This window comes from Taudactylus pleione, unplaced genomic scaffold (assembly GCF_031769625.1).
Source record: "Taudactylus pleione unplaced genomic scaffold, aTauple2 ptg000093l, whole genome shotgun sequence".
Lineage (NCBI taxonomy): Eukaryota > Metazoa > Chordata > Amphibia > Anura > Myobatrachidae > Taudactylus > Taudactylus pleione.
In genome coordinates this window covers 24,361,752-24,375,704 of record NW_028284495.1, presented here as the reverse complement: position 1 = coordinate 24,375,704, position 13,953 = coordinate 24,361,752, and the positions used below count along the sequence as shown (strand labels likewise).

Genomic DNA, 13,953 nt, shown 5'->3' with positions numbered 1-13,953 from the left:
ATTTATAATTTAAAAGCGTAATCATAAAGTTATAAAGTCAAAAAGGATTTTTGTGACCAGGCACAATGCTGTATGCAAAAAAAGTCTGAGGCAATATCTAATCATTATCAGTTACAGTATTGTGTGTTTTTATAGTAAACACTGAATTACATTAGACGTTACAGCAATTCATGTGCATTGACATCAGCTGTCTTAAAATAAATATATATATATATATATATATATATATATAATAAATTTGCAGTGACCAAAATACATTTTCAGCTGCAAATGTCTGTTGCCGACTTGGGGCTTCAAGTCTTTTCTTATTTTCATCTCGTCTTCCTTTTGTTTAAGATACACAGAACATTTACAGAGTGATCCACGAGAAATTGAATGGGTCACACACAGAATGTCGCCAGTGTTTGGGATGGCATCTCCAAAAATGGAGAATGTTGCAAATATAGATACCAGTGCTTCTCTCCTGCCCTTAGGTATGAACTTCAAATTCCAGTATCCTAACAAGCCCTCTGCCCACATGTTATCAAAGTCTGAAGAGGTTTCCCTGGTGCCAACGCTCTGCCTTGGAGCTGAAGCAGACTCTGTAATCAGTCAGTGCTCGGGCAATGAACAGGTGTCTTTGAAGAGAAACTCGAATGACTCCGTTATCAGTGGGGTCAGTACAAATGGTGCTCTCCGAACTGACTCTGAGATTCAAAGACCAACAATAGGCAGATTTGGGAAGCGTAAAAAGATAGAAAACGAAGGAGAAAAGAACTGTGAAATGTTATCAATTAACAAGGAAAATGATTTCCCCTTTAAAAGCACAGCAAGCAGCAAAGATGTCTTCTTGGACAAGCCCCTTGATCTCTCTGATCGTTACTCAGGATTACGACCTCAGGAGAGAAGTCAAGAAAATACTAGAAGCAAAATGAAGCAATCTACCATACAGGAAACCTTGAAGCCAAGCCCCAGAAGTAATTCCTCTATAGACCAGCATTTTCCAGGGGGCTCACTAGAATCCAGGGAATCAAGGGGGGGAGCCTCACAACAAATTGAGCATAGAAAAGCAAGAAAGGGAGATCGTTATACCATCAGTACACATAATGAAGCTGAAGATGGCAGTCAGCACTTTGATGTCTTGAAGGTAGTTTCAGCTTGCTTTGTAATATACTTTTTTTACTTTTGCCTGATGTTTAACATACTACAGTTGTATAACTTATTAACTGTAGTTATAGATCTGTAAAATGCATGTACAACTCGGATCTGTACTTAAATGGGGTTTGTTTGTTTTTTTCTCCCTCAGCTCTAGGGGACAGGGATGGTGAGTTATATTCCATTTGTAGGCGGCCAGGCACTAAAAACAATACGTTATTACCCTTCCAACTTGTATATCCCACACCACCCAAACACCAACTGTAAATCATTAACCGAGGGACAGCCTTGGCTGTTCTTTGGAGCTTAGCAGGGGGTAAAAGGTACTGTAGATAGACACCAGATGATAGTCAATAGATCGACAGGGACAAAAGGTCGACACACTAAAGGTTGACATGTAAGGAGGTCGATAGGTACAAAAATAGTCTACACATGATTATTTTTTTGCGAGTTAGGGTTAGGCACCAGGAAGGAGGGTTATGGTTAGGCACCAAGGGGAGGGTTAGGGTGAAGATGAGGGCTAGAAAAAAAAAATGTTGACCATTTTTTTTGTGTCAACCTTTTGTACCTGTCGACCTTCTTACACATTGACTTTTAGTGTGTCAACCTTTTGTCCCTGTCTACCTATTGTCTAACATCTGGTGTCTACCTGGACATTATCTATCTAATTACTGTCTATCTCTTATACCACACCCTTTGTAACCCCTTCTTTTGCCTGCTTATATTGCTGGAGTCCTTCACTAAAACCTCTGGCCCTAGTGAGTTTGGGGTTCAGTCTTTGATGCAAACCCCTCCAGCATCTCCGATACAGCTCAAATTCTCTGAAGGTTTTTCTATTGTGTGTTTCTCTGTGCTCGCAAATGCAGCTTACAAGGAGCTGGCCATGTTTAACCTCCTACTTTAGGTCCATGGTACCTGAACCTCTGAGTCCTGATTCCCTTAATTCTGTTTACTCACCTGCTCTTTCAGCTACAGTAGCTTGCAGCTCTATCCCATCGGTCTCCATACTTTGGTTTCCAAGAAAACAAGGCTGCTTTGTTTTTTCCAGATCCCATACACGTTGGTGGGTTGGTGAATGGATGGATGGATACATAGCCACTTCAAAATTCAACTCCTGCTTTTTTTTTCTACTACTTTTACAATTTGTCCTCAATAAATCCAGACTATATATGTATACACATCATGTATAAATTTATATTATTTCTTTCTTTTTTTAATGTTGTGTTTCATTTTGTTTTTATCATGAAATCCGTCTCATCAAGGCTGTAGGGGGAGGCAGATAGTAGGTTTAGACCTCACTCCTAGGAGGCAGGCCACCAGATCTGACCCCTCCTTTTCATAACCCTTATTCCCCTGCTCCTCCTCAGTTTAAAATTAGACCGACACTGACGCAAGAAAAGGAACAGAGTAAAACTGAGAAGCGCATTTCTGGGTGGGTTGGTCTGTGTCCCACCTACAGCCTTTGTGATAAAGGCATAACAGTAAGTAAATATCACACAACAAAATAATGACAAATTGCAGTGTGTGTGTGTGTTTGTGTGTGTGATTTTTTTTTTTTTTTCTCTTTCAGCCAATGGGGGACACTGGAAACCATGGGGTGTAGCTGGTGCTGGAGTAGGCTGAGCAATAAAAAGTTGATTTTCAAGGCAGCTCAAGCTCCTCAGCCAAGCCCTGCCCAACGCCCAGAACAGTAAATTTTAGTCATATTTTTTCTAGTCCCCTTAGTTACTGGGCATGTTATTTTCAACAGACGCTTTTTTTTTTTTTTACTGTCCTCAGCTGCTAAGCCTAAGGTTCCTACTATTTGGGCCTTTTGCTCCCAGGCTAGGCCCCGTTTTCAGCCATCCTTTCGTGGCCAAGGAACCTCTTCCAGAGGAGGATAACTGAAAAATAGGCAGTCCTTGGGCAGACTGCAAATAGGCCCTCAAGCCCATTGACAAACAAACCACATAATGGGTTGGGCTCCCACCTGGATATCTTCAAGGTAGGAGTCCGTATCTGCTTGTTCTGCAAGGAATGATGGAAGATGACATCTAATTCTTGGGTATGAAAGATTGTAAGGATAGGCTAAACCCTGTCCTTCAAATTCTGTTTGTTTGTTTCACCACCGGTCTGCTTCACGATCCTGCAAAAGACAGAGCTATACAAGTTTGTGACAATTCCCTTCTGGACTCGGGAGTTATCTCCCCTGTCCCTCCACATCAAAGGGGATTCAGTTTCTATACGAACCGCTTCCTTGTAGGAAAGCCAGGTGGTTCATACTGGCCCGTCCTCAACCTCAAGTGCCTGTACTTTTACCTCAGAGTTCCCAAATTCAAGATGGGGGTCTCTCCGGTCCATTGTACATGCTCTGGAACAGGGAGATTTACTAGTATTCTTGGATGTCAAGGATACTTGCTTGCACATACCAATTTGAGAGGGGCATCAACTGTTCTTTCATTTTGTAATCCTTTCAGACCACTACAAGTTTTGATCCTTACCTTTCGGCTGTCCATCACCAATGTGGTGTCAGTGATGGTGGCCTCCCTGCGGCTTTAGAATAATACCTTATGTTGATGACCTTCTCCTTTCGACCCAGTATGAAGAAATGTTTCAAACATACATCACCCGGATAGTACAGATCCTTCAGTCCCACGGGTGGATAATCAACTGGCGCAAATCCAATCTAACACCCTCTTGGCACCTAGTACACCTGGGGGGCCCTCTTGGACACTCTAGTTCATTCTCTTCTCCGGCTTCAGAGGGTGTTGGTGCATCTCTGCATACGGCTCTTAGAGAAGATGGTGTGCACCATGGTAGAGCTTGCCCAGTTTCATTCCAGGATTTTCCAGGCGGAAATTCTGTCCAAGTGGAATGGCTCTCCCGTTTAGATCAGTTCTCAGTTAATTTTGTTTTCCTCGTAGGATTGCCACTCTCTCCTATTGTGGCTTCACATATCACCTGAACATAGGCCATCCCTTTCTGATCATTTAATGGGTTCTACTCGCTATGGATGCAAGCCTCCGGCTGGGGAACGTGCACGCAGATTGGGGTCATTTGAGGGTCGTTGAACGGTAAGGGAATCGTGTCTCCGCATAAACATCTTGGATATTTGAGCAATCTACAGGGCCATGTGTCAGCCGCAACATCTTATCCTAGGCCATTCGGTCATGGTTCGCTCGGACAAAGCCATGACACTTGCATTCTCTCTATGTCCTCTATCCTGTGGTTAAGAGGGGTTGGCCTGCTTCCAAGCAAACAATTGCTAGATAGATATGGGAGGTCATCTATCAAGCTTACAATTTGGCTAGCTTTTGGGGCCTCTTTCAGTTGCCACCCATTCTACCTGGTCGGTTGGGGCCTCCTGGGTGGTTCGGCAAGGGGACTCGGCAGAGCAACTTTGTGTTCTCCACCCACACTGTTCTACCATTTTTCCTCAAGTTAAGCTGGTTTTGGGTGAAGGGTTCTCCGTGCAGCTCAGGATCATTCTCTCCCTTAGTGTACAGCTTTGGGCCATCTCCATGGTTTACAGTGTCCACCATTGGCTGAAAGAGAAAGAAAGAGTTTTTTGTTCTTACCTGATAAATCTGTTTCTCTGAAGCCATGAGGGACATTGCACGCCTTCCATTCACTCCTGGTTATTTTCCTTAGTTGTATTCTGGGTTACATTGTTCCCTTTCTCCTGCCCTCATGAGGGATGAGCCTGAGCTGCCTTGAAAGTTAACTCTCTCTAGTGCCCAGAATCCTCCAGCACCAACCTATGGTTTCCAGTGTCCCCCATGGCTTCAGAGAATCAGATTTATTAGGTAAGAGCCAAAATATTTGTGTGTGTGAGCATGCACATATTTATATAGATATCTGGATTTATTGAAAGCTAAGTTAGTATAGTTGCATCAACCATTGCATGGAGGCAGTGTAAAACATAAACACTGTGATTATCTACTGTACTGTTCAATGCATGTTTGTGTCAGCGTTGTCCATATTTATTAATCTGTGCTGTTATGTTTACACTCTTGCAGATTAGGAGAGCTCATGAACCTGCAAGGTCCGATAGATCAGTGCACAGAGTTTGTGAACAAGCATCTGTACTACAACCAAATCCTCACATGGTACAAAACAGAGACACAGAGCAAGGTAAAAGTTAACATCATATGCCAGACTATAATATACATATGTTGAGCAGGACTTTATTACACCTCTTGCATTCGCCATGAAAAGGCAGAGTAAAGGGATGAGAGAAGAGGGGAGGAACACAACTTGTAAAATAAGAGCTGCAAAGGGTAGAGATTATAGACCTAGAAACAAATTACAAACCACAGTAATATTTAAACTTGGAGCTTGTAATAAAATGCAAAAATATGTATGGAAACTAATATGTTTATAGCAATATAATTTATTTTATTTTTTGCTTCCTGGACAGCCGTTAAGTTCCTTATTTATTTAAAATTTCACCTGTTTTATCTTTTTTTTTTGTAATGTAAACTGGGTTGAATTTCTACCCTGTGCCAGCTTTTGGTACACTCTCTAACAGTGTGCTGATATAGGTCAAAAGCCGGACACACGACTTATGCTGTACATTCTTTCACTTTGCTTCCATCCAAGTGCATGTACACCTATACAGGTTGCTACTTATGAGACAGCAAGCCATTCACTAACTTAGACTGATGCAAGATACTGAAGCATCCTTCTACTAAGTTTACCTTTCTCTCTCACACACACACACACCACTGGACGGATTTGATATCACAAAAGGGAGCCGAACAGTCACGATTTAGTACAGCAAAGTCACAGGAAAAAAATAGTGCACCAAGCTTCTGTATAAGAGCTGATAATTGTGCTGAAACTGAGCCAATCAAAGATAGCAATGTGTGATGGATAAGGGACTGAGCAGGGTCCCGTCTGAGGCAGACAGAGTGAGAGACAGCCAACTAACCCATGAAGATTCCCTGATGCAGACACCTTAGCCAGGTACGAGCCAGGAGAGGCATAGCTATCAGGAATTTAATAAAAGACAAACCACCATCGGAGCACCATCAAATGATCTCCATTCGATGGTGGCAAACATCAGACCACTAACATTAAATTGTAAAAACACTACCATCGGAAACAAACATCGATCTTTAGTAACCACCGTATTCCGATATCCATCACTACACTCAACCTGCAGGCAGACTCCGGCAACCACTCCTCCAGCATGAAGTGCTGCCTCTCCAGCGTGATGTTCCCGCTCAACCACACGCCCTCTGTGAACAGGAGGCACCTCCCATGGAAGTCAGCGCTGTTGTTGGACAGGAGTACCACAGCTAGGAAGCTCAACAAGAAGCCCAGGAAATACAGGGTACATATTGTAGGACATTGCTCATTGCCATGTTCAACAGCTGGCGAGGGGTGCGCATGGAGGCTGCAGAAATATGTACAGGTGCCCCAGTCCCGGGGACATGCTAAATGCTTACGGAAGCTCTAATACATTTCTCTTATTCATGATCCTCCTGCCCTTCCCAGCACATCCCAGTGGCCAGGCCCCAGCCAGCTGCTGGGCAACAGCAGTGGGGGTTGTGGTGACACTTGTGATATGCAGGGGGTTTGTTGTGAGATGCAGGAGTGAGAAACAGGGGCCTGTGGTGAGATGCAAGGGGCTGTGGTGAAATTTAGGATACCATGGTGAAATGCAGGGGGCAGTAGTGAGATGCAGGTGGCAGGAGTAAGAAGCAGGAGGTTGTTATGAGATGCAGGGGGCTGTGGCAACATGGGGAAGGTTGTTATGAGATGCAGGGGGCTGTGGAGAGATGAAATTGCTGCCGTGCGAAGCCAGGGCGTGTCGCTAGTAAGTGTATGTGTCGATAGATAGATTAGTATGTGTATGTATGTATGTAAGCTTGTTTTCAACTGAGATAAATATTAGACCACAAATAATCAGTTTCCATAGCAGGTTTTCTTGCTCTTTAATACATGGTAAACCATACAGTTAAAAGCAATTAAATCCAGGGCTGTAGTATAACAAAAAATGAAAATGGCTAACTTCTTTGCTTTGCACATTTAGCCTGATCAGTTACCAGAATAATGATTCATGCAGGAAAGCATTCACTGTAACCGTATACACCATTTGCTTAGTAGACAAATATAATCTTGCTAATGTTCCATGACGGATCCGCGTCTCTTCCATGACCAATATCTTGTTGTGCTGTGCAGGCACTTGATAAGGTTGAACAGCAGGGGCTCTGTATCACTATATTTGTGCTTATTCCTCGCCTGTAACTTGTAGGTATGCAATGTTTCTTTTTGGTTTAAATAGTAATCCATCTTCTTTTGAAGATGTAGCTTTATTCTTTGCCAAGCACAGTTGGTTTAGTTAAATTAACATATACTTATATTTATTAAAAGGCCAAAGATATGTAGTATAGACTTGTACACTATGTGGACAAAAGTGATTGCACACTGACAGCAAATAGATTGAGATTTTATTGACGTCAGTACTTTGTAGGTCCACCACGTGCAGTGATTACTGCAGACATCCTTCTTGGCAAACTGTCCACAAGTTCCTGGACAGCAGCAGTCGGTATGTTTTACCATTCCACCTTATGTACAGTGACCAACTGTGACACTGAAGAAAGTCGATTCGGCCTAGAACGCACCCATCGCTCCAATTCGTCCCAGAGGTTCTCAATGGGGTTAAGATCTAGACTCTGAGCTGGCCAGTCCATCCGGGTTAGCAAATTTTTTGTATACCAGTCCAGCGTCGCCCTGGAAACATGACAGGTGGCATTGTCGTCCTGATAAAACATTTGTTGTTTCCATAGAACTGCAAGTGCATGGGCCTCCCTACAAAGTGTTATTTTCGAAACCGCCACATTAGTGGCCATTTGGAACACGTGTGCAATGGTATTTATTTTGCTTGTGCGGGGGTGTCCAATCACTTTTGTCTACATAGTGTATTTAAGGTGTAATTAAGTGTTTTGTTTTTCTAAATGCTTGTTATTGTGTACCAGATCATACATTATTTAGCACAATTTTATGAGTCTGATCAAAATATATGACTGCTTTGACTGGCTGTAATGTAGAAATGTGCACTTACATTTACTAGTCTCATTGAGTACATTGCAAATAACACATCTATGTATCTTCCATGCCAGTATGTTCAATGTGTGCTGTGGCCTTGTACAATTAAAGGCAATAAGTTGCTGCTACTGTATGTACTGTACTTTGTTAATGAGCTTATGCTAAATTGTATTAATAGAGTTGTATGATCTATTGACCAGAATGCTTGGAACTGTTGGGTTTTTAGGTGAGCGGTTTTTCGATTTAGAACTCTTTCCCTCTCCCCACACACACAGAACATTGCTTTTCTTGTTTAAATATTACTACAATTCGCTTCTTTATGTTTAAGGCACACCTATAGACAACATGCAGTGGAGCATTGACCCAGGTGCAGACCTATCTCAGTATAAAATGGACATCACAATGGCAGATGGCAAGGTAAAAATAACCTGCAATTTCCATGTACATTAAATAACTGATGTCTTTGCGACATGATGAATAATAGTCACAACATTTTGCATTTGATAAGGAAGGAAGTCCATCCAATCTGGAGGTTGATGATCTGGATTACACGTGTGTCAGTGAAAGTATGTTAGTAAAGATGAAAAAACAGGAGCACACAGATTACAATACACGTAAGTGATTTTTTTTTTTACTCCAGTATTTCTACTTCAGGGTCCATAGGGGTCCACAGGGTGACCTTGGGGTATAGCTGGATCCTCGGGCACCACGGAGTTAAAGCTTTTAGCTGCTCCCAGGATGCACTTGGGTCCAACCTCCCCTATACCCCGCCCCCGAGCCACAGGCACCTCAGTTTTAGATGGTGCCCGGCCGGAGTCGGGTCACCCTGCGGGGGGGGGGCTGCAGGAGCAGCCCCCTAAAGCTTTTTATTTAACTAGGTTAAATTTATTTTTACATTAGTTTTTTTTTTTTTTTTTCTCCAGAGCGGCAGCGCTGGGCTGTCTGTAAGACGCCCACGCTGCCGCTCCTTCTCCCTGCTGGCGCCGCGACGCCAGCACTGAACTGGGGATCGCGGCGGGGGAAGCCAGAGTCTGTACTAGCCGGACTCTGGCTTCCCCCGGGACTGCTGCCGGAAGACGCCGGGGAGATCAGGTAAGCCGCGCACCGCTGATTAGCGGCGGTGCGCGGGTAATGCCTTTCATATGCAGTCCCATGCCCCCGGTCTAGGGGACAGACCGGGGGCGCTAGCGGTGGCGGCGGGCCCCCCCTCCATCGGAGGCATACCCCGCCAGACCACTAGACCACCAGGGTAATTAAGCGGCAAGCCGGATGCCGCAACCTTGGGGGTTAAATATGCTAGCCAGGGGAGGAAGCCTTCCCTGTCAGCGGCTCCTCCCCTCAGCTCAGCGCGCCTTTCAGCTCGGAGTCTGGCGTCGCTGAGCTGCAGCTACTCGGCCACTCCTCCTCTGAGGTCTCCAGCGGCCATTTTCTTACTGGCAGCGTGGATACTCTCAGGGAGCACGCGGACCGGTCCCCCTGTGTACCTCTCCCCCGACAAGGACAGTGTACACAGCACTATAGCCCTCCCAGACACTGAATCTGGGAGGTTGATTGTAGTGGAAAGGTGCAGTGAGTATATCTTCCTGCATGGTATGTGACTTTTGCTAGTGCTGCCTGTCTGTGTCTTTTTTCTACTTACTGTCAGCCTGTACCTATCCCTTTCCTTCTCCTACAAGCCCTACAGGTGTGCGGGGGAAGGGTGTTTCTACTGACCTCACCTATATAGATCACGTATTTGTGAGGTCCGTCACATACAGTTGTGTGCTACACGGTGCCATATTGTGGGCTGTTGTTCAGCACACTGGTGAGTGCGCACGTTTTCTTCCTAAGTCATGTCTGAGGAGGAGATTGAGCACTCCGGGGCTCCAGCATTGTTCTCCTGCAGGCGCTGTTCTGCAGGAGTGGATAGGGAGGATTTGTCACAGGACGGCCTGTGCGGACGGTGCCAGGCGGTCCCTGGTATGTCTAAACCTCCCATTTCGCAGGAGCCACCATGGGCGATGTTTTCCCAGGTGCTGGTGTCCATCGCGGACCGTCTGTCGGTCCCGACTGCCGCCCCTACTAGGGCGTTGCCCCAGCCTGCCATCCCCCATTCCCCGGGTGTCCCACAATTATTGCAGACTCCCCCGGGGTCTCAGCCTGTTGGTCCCTATGCGGGGTTGCCAATGTATATTCAGTCCACCCCTGTGGCACAGCCGGCTGTGGTGCCGTTTCAGGCTCCTGTGACAGCTCCTCCACCCTGGGTGGATGCGCTTTCCCACACTGTCCAAGATTTGGCGGCAGCATCTTCGGCTTTTCAGTCGATGTTGCGCAGTGACGTGCCCTCCAGGGCGTCTAAACGCTCAGTCATGGCACAGGCTGCGCATCTTTCGGATTCTGAGGGGTTCTCGGATGATGGTGAGGTACAGGATGACTCAGCCTCAGATGCCTCAGTCCAGGAGGTAGACACTAAGTCTTCCATCAATGTGCGGGCTCTGGTTAAGGCGGTGCGGGCTATTCTTCTGATTGAGGATGAGGCACCCGCTCCCAAGTCAAGGTATCCTAGTTTTAAAAAAGCTAAGGTTACTTCTACAGCGTTCCCCTTGTCTGATCAGTTGACTGATCACATGGCGGTGGCCTGGCAGACGCCCAGTAAGCGTTTCCTGCCACAGAAACGCTTGGCGTCCAATTATCCATTCCCGGAAGCGCATTGTAATAAATGGGAAACTCCGCCTGCAGTCGATTCCCATGTAACACGCCTCATCAGGAGTGCTACTTTGCCATTGCCGTCTATATCCTCGCTGAAGGATCCTACGGACAGGAAGGTGGAGACTTGTCTAAAGTCTATTTATTCTCTCTCAGGGGCTGTAGCCCGGCCGTCCATGGCCATCTCCTGGGTGGCCAAGGCCATTGAGGGGTGGGCCAACGCCTTGGAGGACACGTTTACGGATGAATCTCCGGACGTCCAGAGGGCGTTGTTAGGACAGATGAGAGATGCCGCCTCCTACATTGGAGAAGCATCTTTGGATGCTAGCCTGTTGACCTCTAGGGTTTCGGCGGCAGCAGTGTCTGCTCGTAGATCCTTGTGGTTGCGGTCTTGGAGAGCAGACGCGGATTCAAAGAAAGGCTTGGAGGCCTTACCTTTTAATGGGGAATTACTATTTGGTCCGGACCTGGACAAAATAGTAGATACCCTGGCAAAATCCAAGTCAGCCTTCCTCCCTTCAGCTACTACACCTGCTAAGGTCCGGAGCTCGGCGTTTCGTTCCTTTCGGGTTCAGGGCAAGGCAAAGGGTCAGTCCTTCCCGAGGCAGTCCGCACCCAAGACCGCCTCAAAGCCAAAGAAGCAAGCCTGGAGTGCTAGGCGCCCTTCTTCCAAGCCAGAAGATAAGCCTTCTGCGTGATGGGACGGGCCTCTCTCTGGGGGACCCCAGAGTGGGAGGCCGACTTCTTCAATTCGCCCAGTGCTGGCACAATACAACCACGGATGCCTGGGTGCGAGAAGTGGTCTCCCAGGGGTACGCCCTGTCTTTTCGGCACAGGCCGCCTTGCCAGTTTTTTTGCACAAGTCCTTCTCAGGACAAAACCAAGGCCTTGCAGGTTCAGGAAGCCATAGAGGCCTTGCTGACGGCAGGGGTCATTATACCCGTACCACAGTCTCAACGTGGGATGGGGTATTACTCTACGCTGTTTCTGGTGCAGAAACCCAATGGCTCTCATCGCCCCATCCTCAATTTGAAGTCCCTGAACAGGTTTCTCAGGGTTCCCAAATTCAGGATGGAAACTTTGCGTTCCATCATACTGGCGATGGAACCGGGGGATTATATGGTCTCCCTGGATATCCAGGACGCCTACCTCCATGTGCCTATAGCAACATCGCACCAACGGTTTCTGCGGTTTGCTATTCTCCACAACCACTACCAATTCAGGGCTCTACCCTTTGGTCTCTCCACGGCACCAAGGGTATTTACCAAGGTGATGGCGGTCATGGCGGCTCACCTTCGGAGCCAGGGGATACGGTTGCTACCGTATCTAGACGACCTCCTCTTGCTGGCAAGCTCCCCGGAGGTACTGATCCAGCATCTCCACCTGACGGTCGCTTGTCTACAGGCGCACGGCTGGTTGATCAACTGGAAGAAATCCTCCCTCATCCCATCACAACGGATGGTTCATTTGGGGGCCCTGCTGGACTCTCGTCAGCAACAGATTTTTCTGACTCCGGAGAAGGTCTCCTCCTTACAGCTGCGGATTCACAGTTGTCTGAGCAGTGGCAGAGTGTCGGTGCACTCAGCGATGAGAGTTTTGGGGTCCATGGTGTCGGCATTCGATATGGTGGAGTTTGCCCAGTTCCATTCCAGGCCCCTGCAGGGGCTGATTCTTTCAGAATGGAACGGATTGCCACACAGGATCCGCTCTCAGATGCTGGTGTTGTCCTCGGAGGTGCGTCTGTCCCTAGCCTGGTGGCTGCAGACAGCGCATCTCCTGGAGGGGCGCCCCTTTTGGATCCCGGAATGGGTTCTGCTCACGACAGATGCCAGTCTCCGGGGTTGGGGGGCGGTGACAGGCTCCTTGTCACTTCAGGGTCGTTGGTCGGCGGAGGAAGCGATTCTTCCCATCAACATCCTGGAACTGCGGGCAGTATACAGAGCCCTGCAGTCGTCCGGCACCGCTCTTCACGGAAGGGCCGTTCAGGTGCAGTCAGACAACGCCACCACGGTGGCGTACATCAATCACCAGGGAGGGACTCGCAGTCGAGCTGCGATGTCGGAGGTGTCCCGCGTCCTGGCTTGGGCGGAGCGCTATCTTCCAGCTCTCTCGGCAGTTTTCATCCCAGGAGTCCTCAATTGGGAGGCAGACTTCCTCAGCCGTTACGATGTGCATCCCGGGGAATGGTCGCTTCATCCAGAGGTATTCCAACTACTCGTGGACAAGTGGGGGCTGCCAGAGCTGGACCTGATGGCGTCCCGTTACAATCACAAGCTGCCTGTGTACGGGTCAAGGACAAGGGACGCAGGCGCAAGTCTGATAGACGCGCTGTCGGTGAAATGGCTGTTTCAACTGGCTTACTTGTTCCCTCCGATATCTCTGCTGCCTCGGGTCCTGCGCAAGTTCAAACAGGACGGAGGCACACTGATCCTGGTGGCCCCAGCGTGGCCCAGAAGGCCGTGGTACTCCGATCTGCGGAGCCTGTCCATCGACGCTCCGTACCTCCTACCTCAACGGCGGGACCTGTTGTCTCAGGGGCCCTGTCTTCACCCGGATCTGGGTCGACTATCTTTGACGGCGTGGCTCTTGAGACAGCCGTCCTGAGGTCTCGGGGCTTTTCTAGCTCCGTTATTACCACCATGCTGAGGGCGCGCAAGCCTGCTTCCGCGAGGATCTATCACAGAGTGTGGCACACTTACTTTCAGTGGTGGGAGGCCAGAAACTATGATCCCCAGGTGTTCCGAGTTTCGCGTATTCTGGCTTTCCTTCAGTCCGGTTTGGACTTAGGATTACGTCTTTCTTCACTGAAGGTACACGTGTCTGGTCTGTCGGTGTGGTTCCAGCGCAGGATCGCTGCTATGCCGGACGTACACACCTTTTTCCAGGGTGTTTTGAGAATCCAGCCTCCCTTTGTGCCACCTGTGGCCCCGTGGGATTTGGCGGTGGTTCTTAGGGCCTTACAGGGTCCTCCTTTTGAGCCCTTGGAGTCAGTGGAGCTCAAGTGGCTAACTTTTAAAACTGTTTTCCTCTTGGCAATTGCTTCTGCCAGGAGGGTTTCAGATTTGGGGGCGCTTTCTTGTCGTCCCCCTTTTCTGATTT

General features: G+C 47.7%; 1 protein-coding gene across 2 annotated transcripts in view; it reads left to right on the top strand.

Moving 5' to 3' along the window:
• The window catches only part of RBBP8 (RB binding protein 8, endonuclease), an 87,002-nt gene that overhangs the window by 52,167 nt on the left and 20,882 nt on the right, over window positions 1-13,953 (top strand). For both annotated transcript variants that reach the window (XM_088469616.1, XM_088469615.1), the window contains exons 11-14: window positions 337-1,126; window positions 5,133-5,247; window positions 8,498-8,586; window positions 8,678-8,783. In XM_088469616.1, the coding sequence (XP_088325742.1) occupies window positions 337-1,126; window positions 5,133-5,247; window positions 8,498-8,586; window positions 8,678-8,783 (1,100 nt within the window). The remainder of the gene's footprint in view (window positions 1-336; window positions 1,127-5,132; window positions 5,248-8,497; window positions 8,587-8,677; window positions 8,784-13,953) is intronic.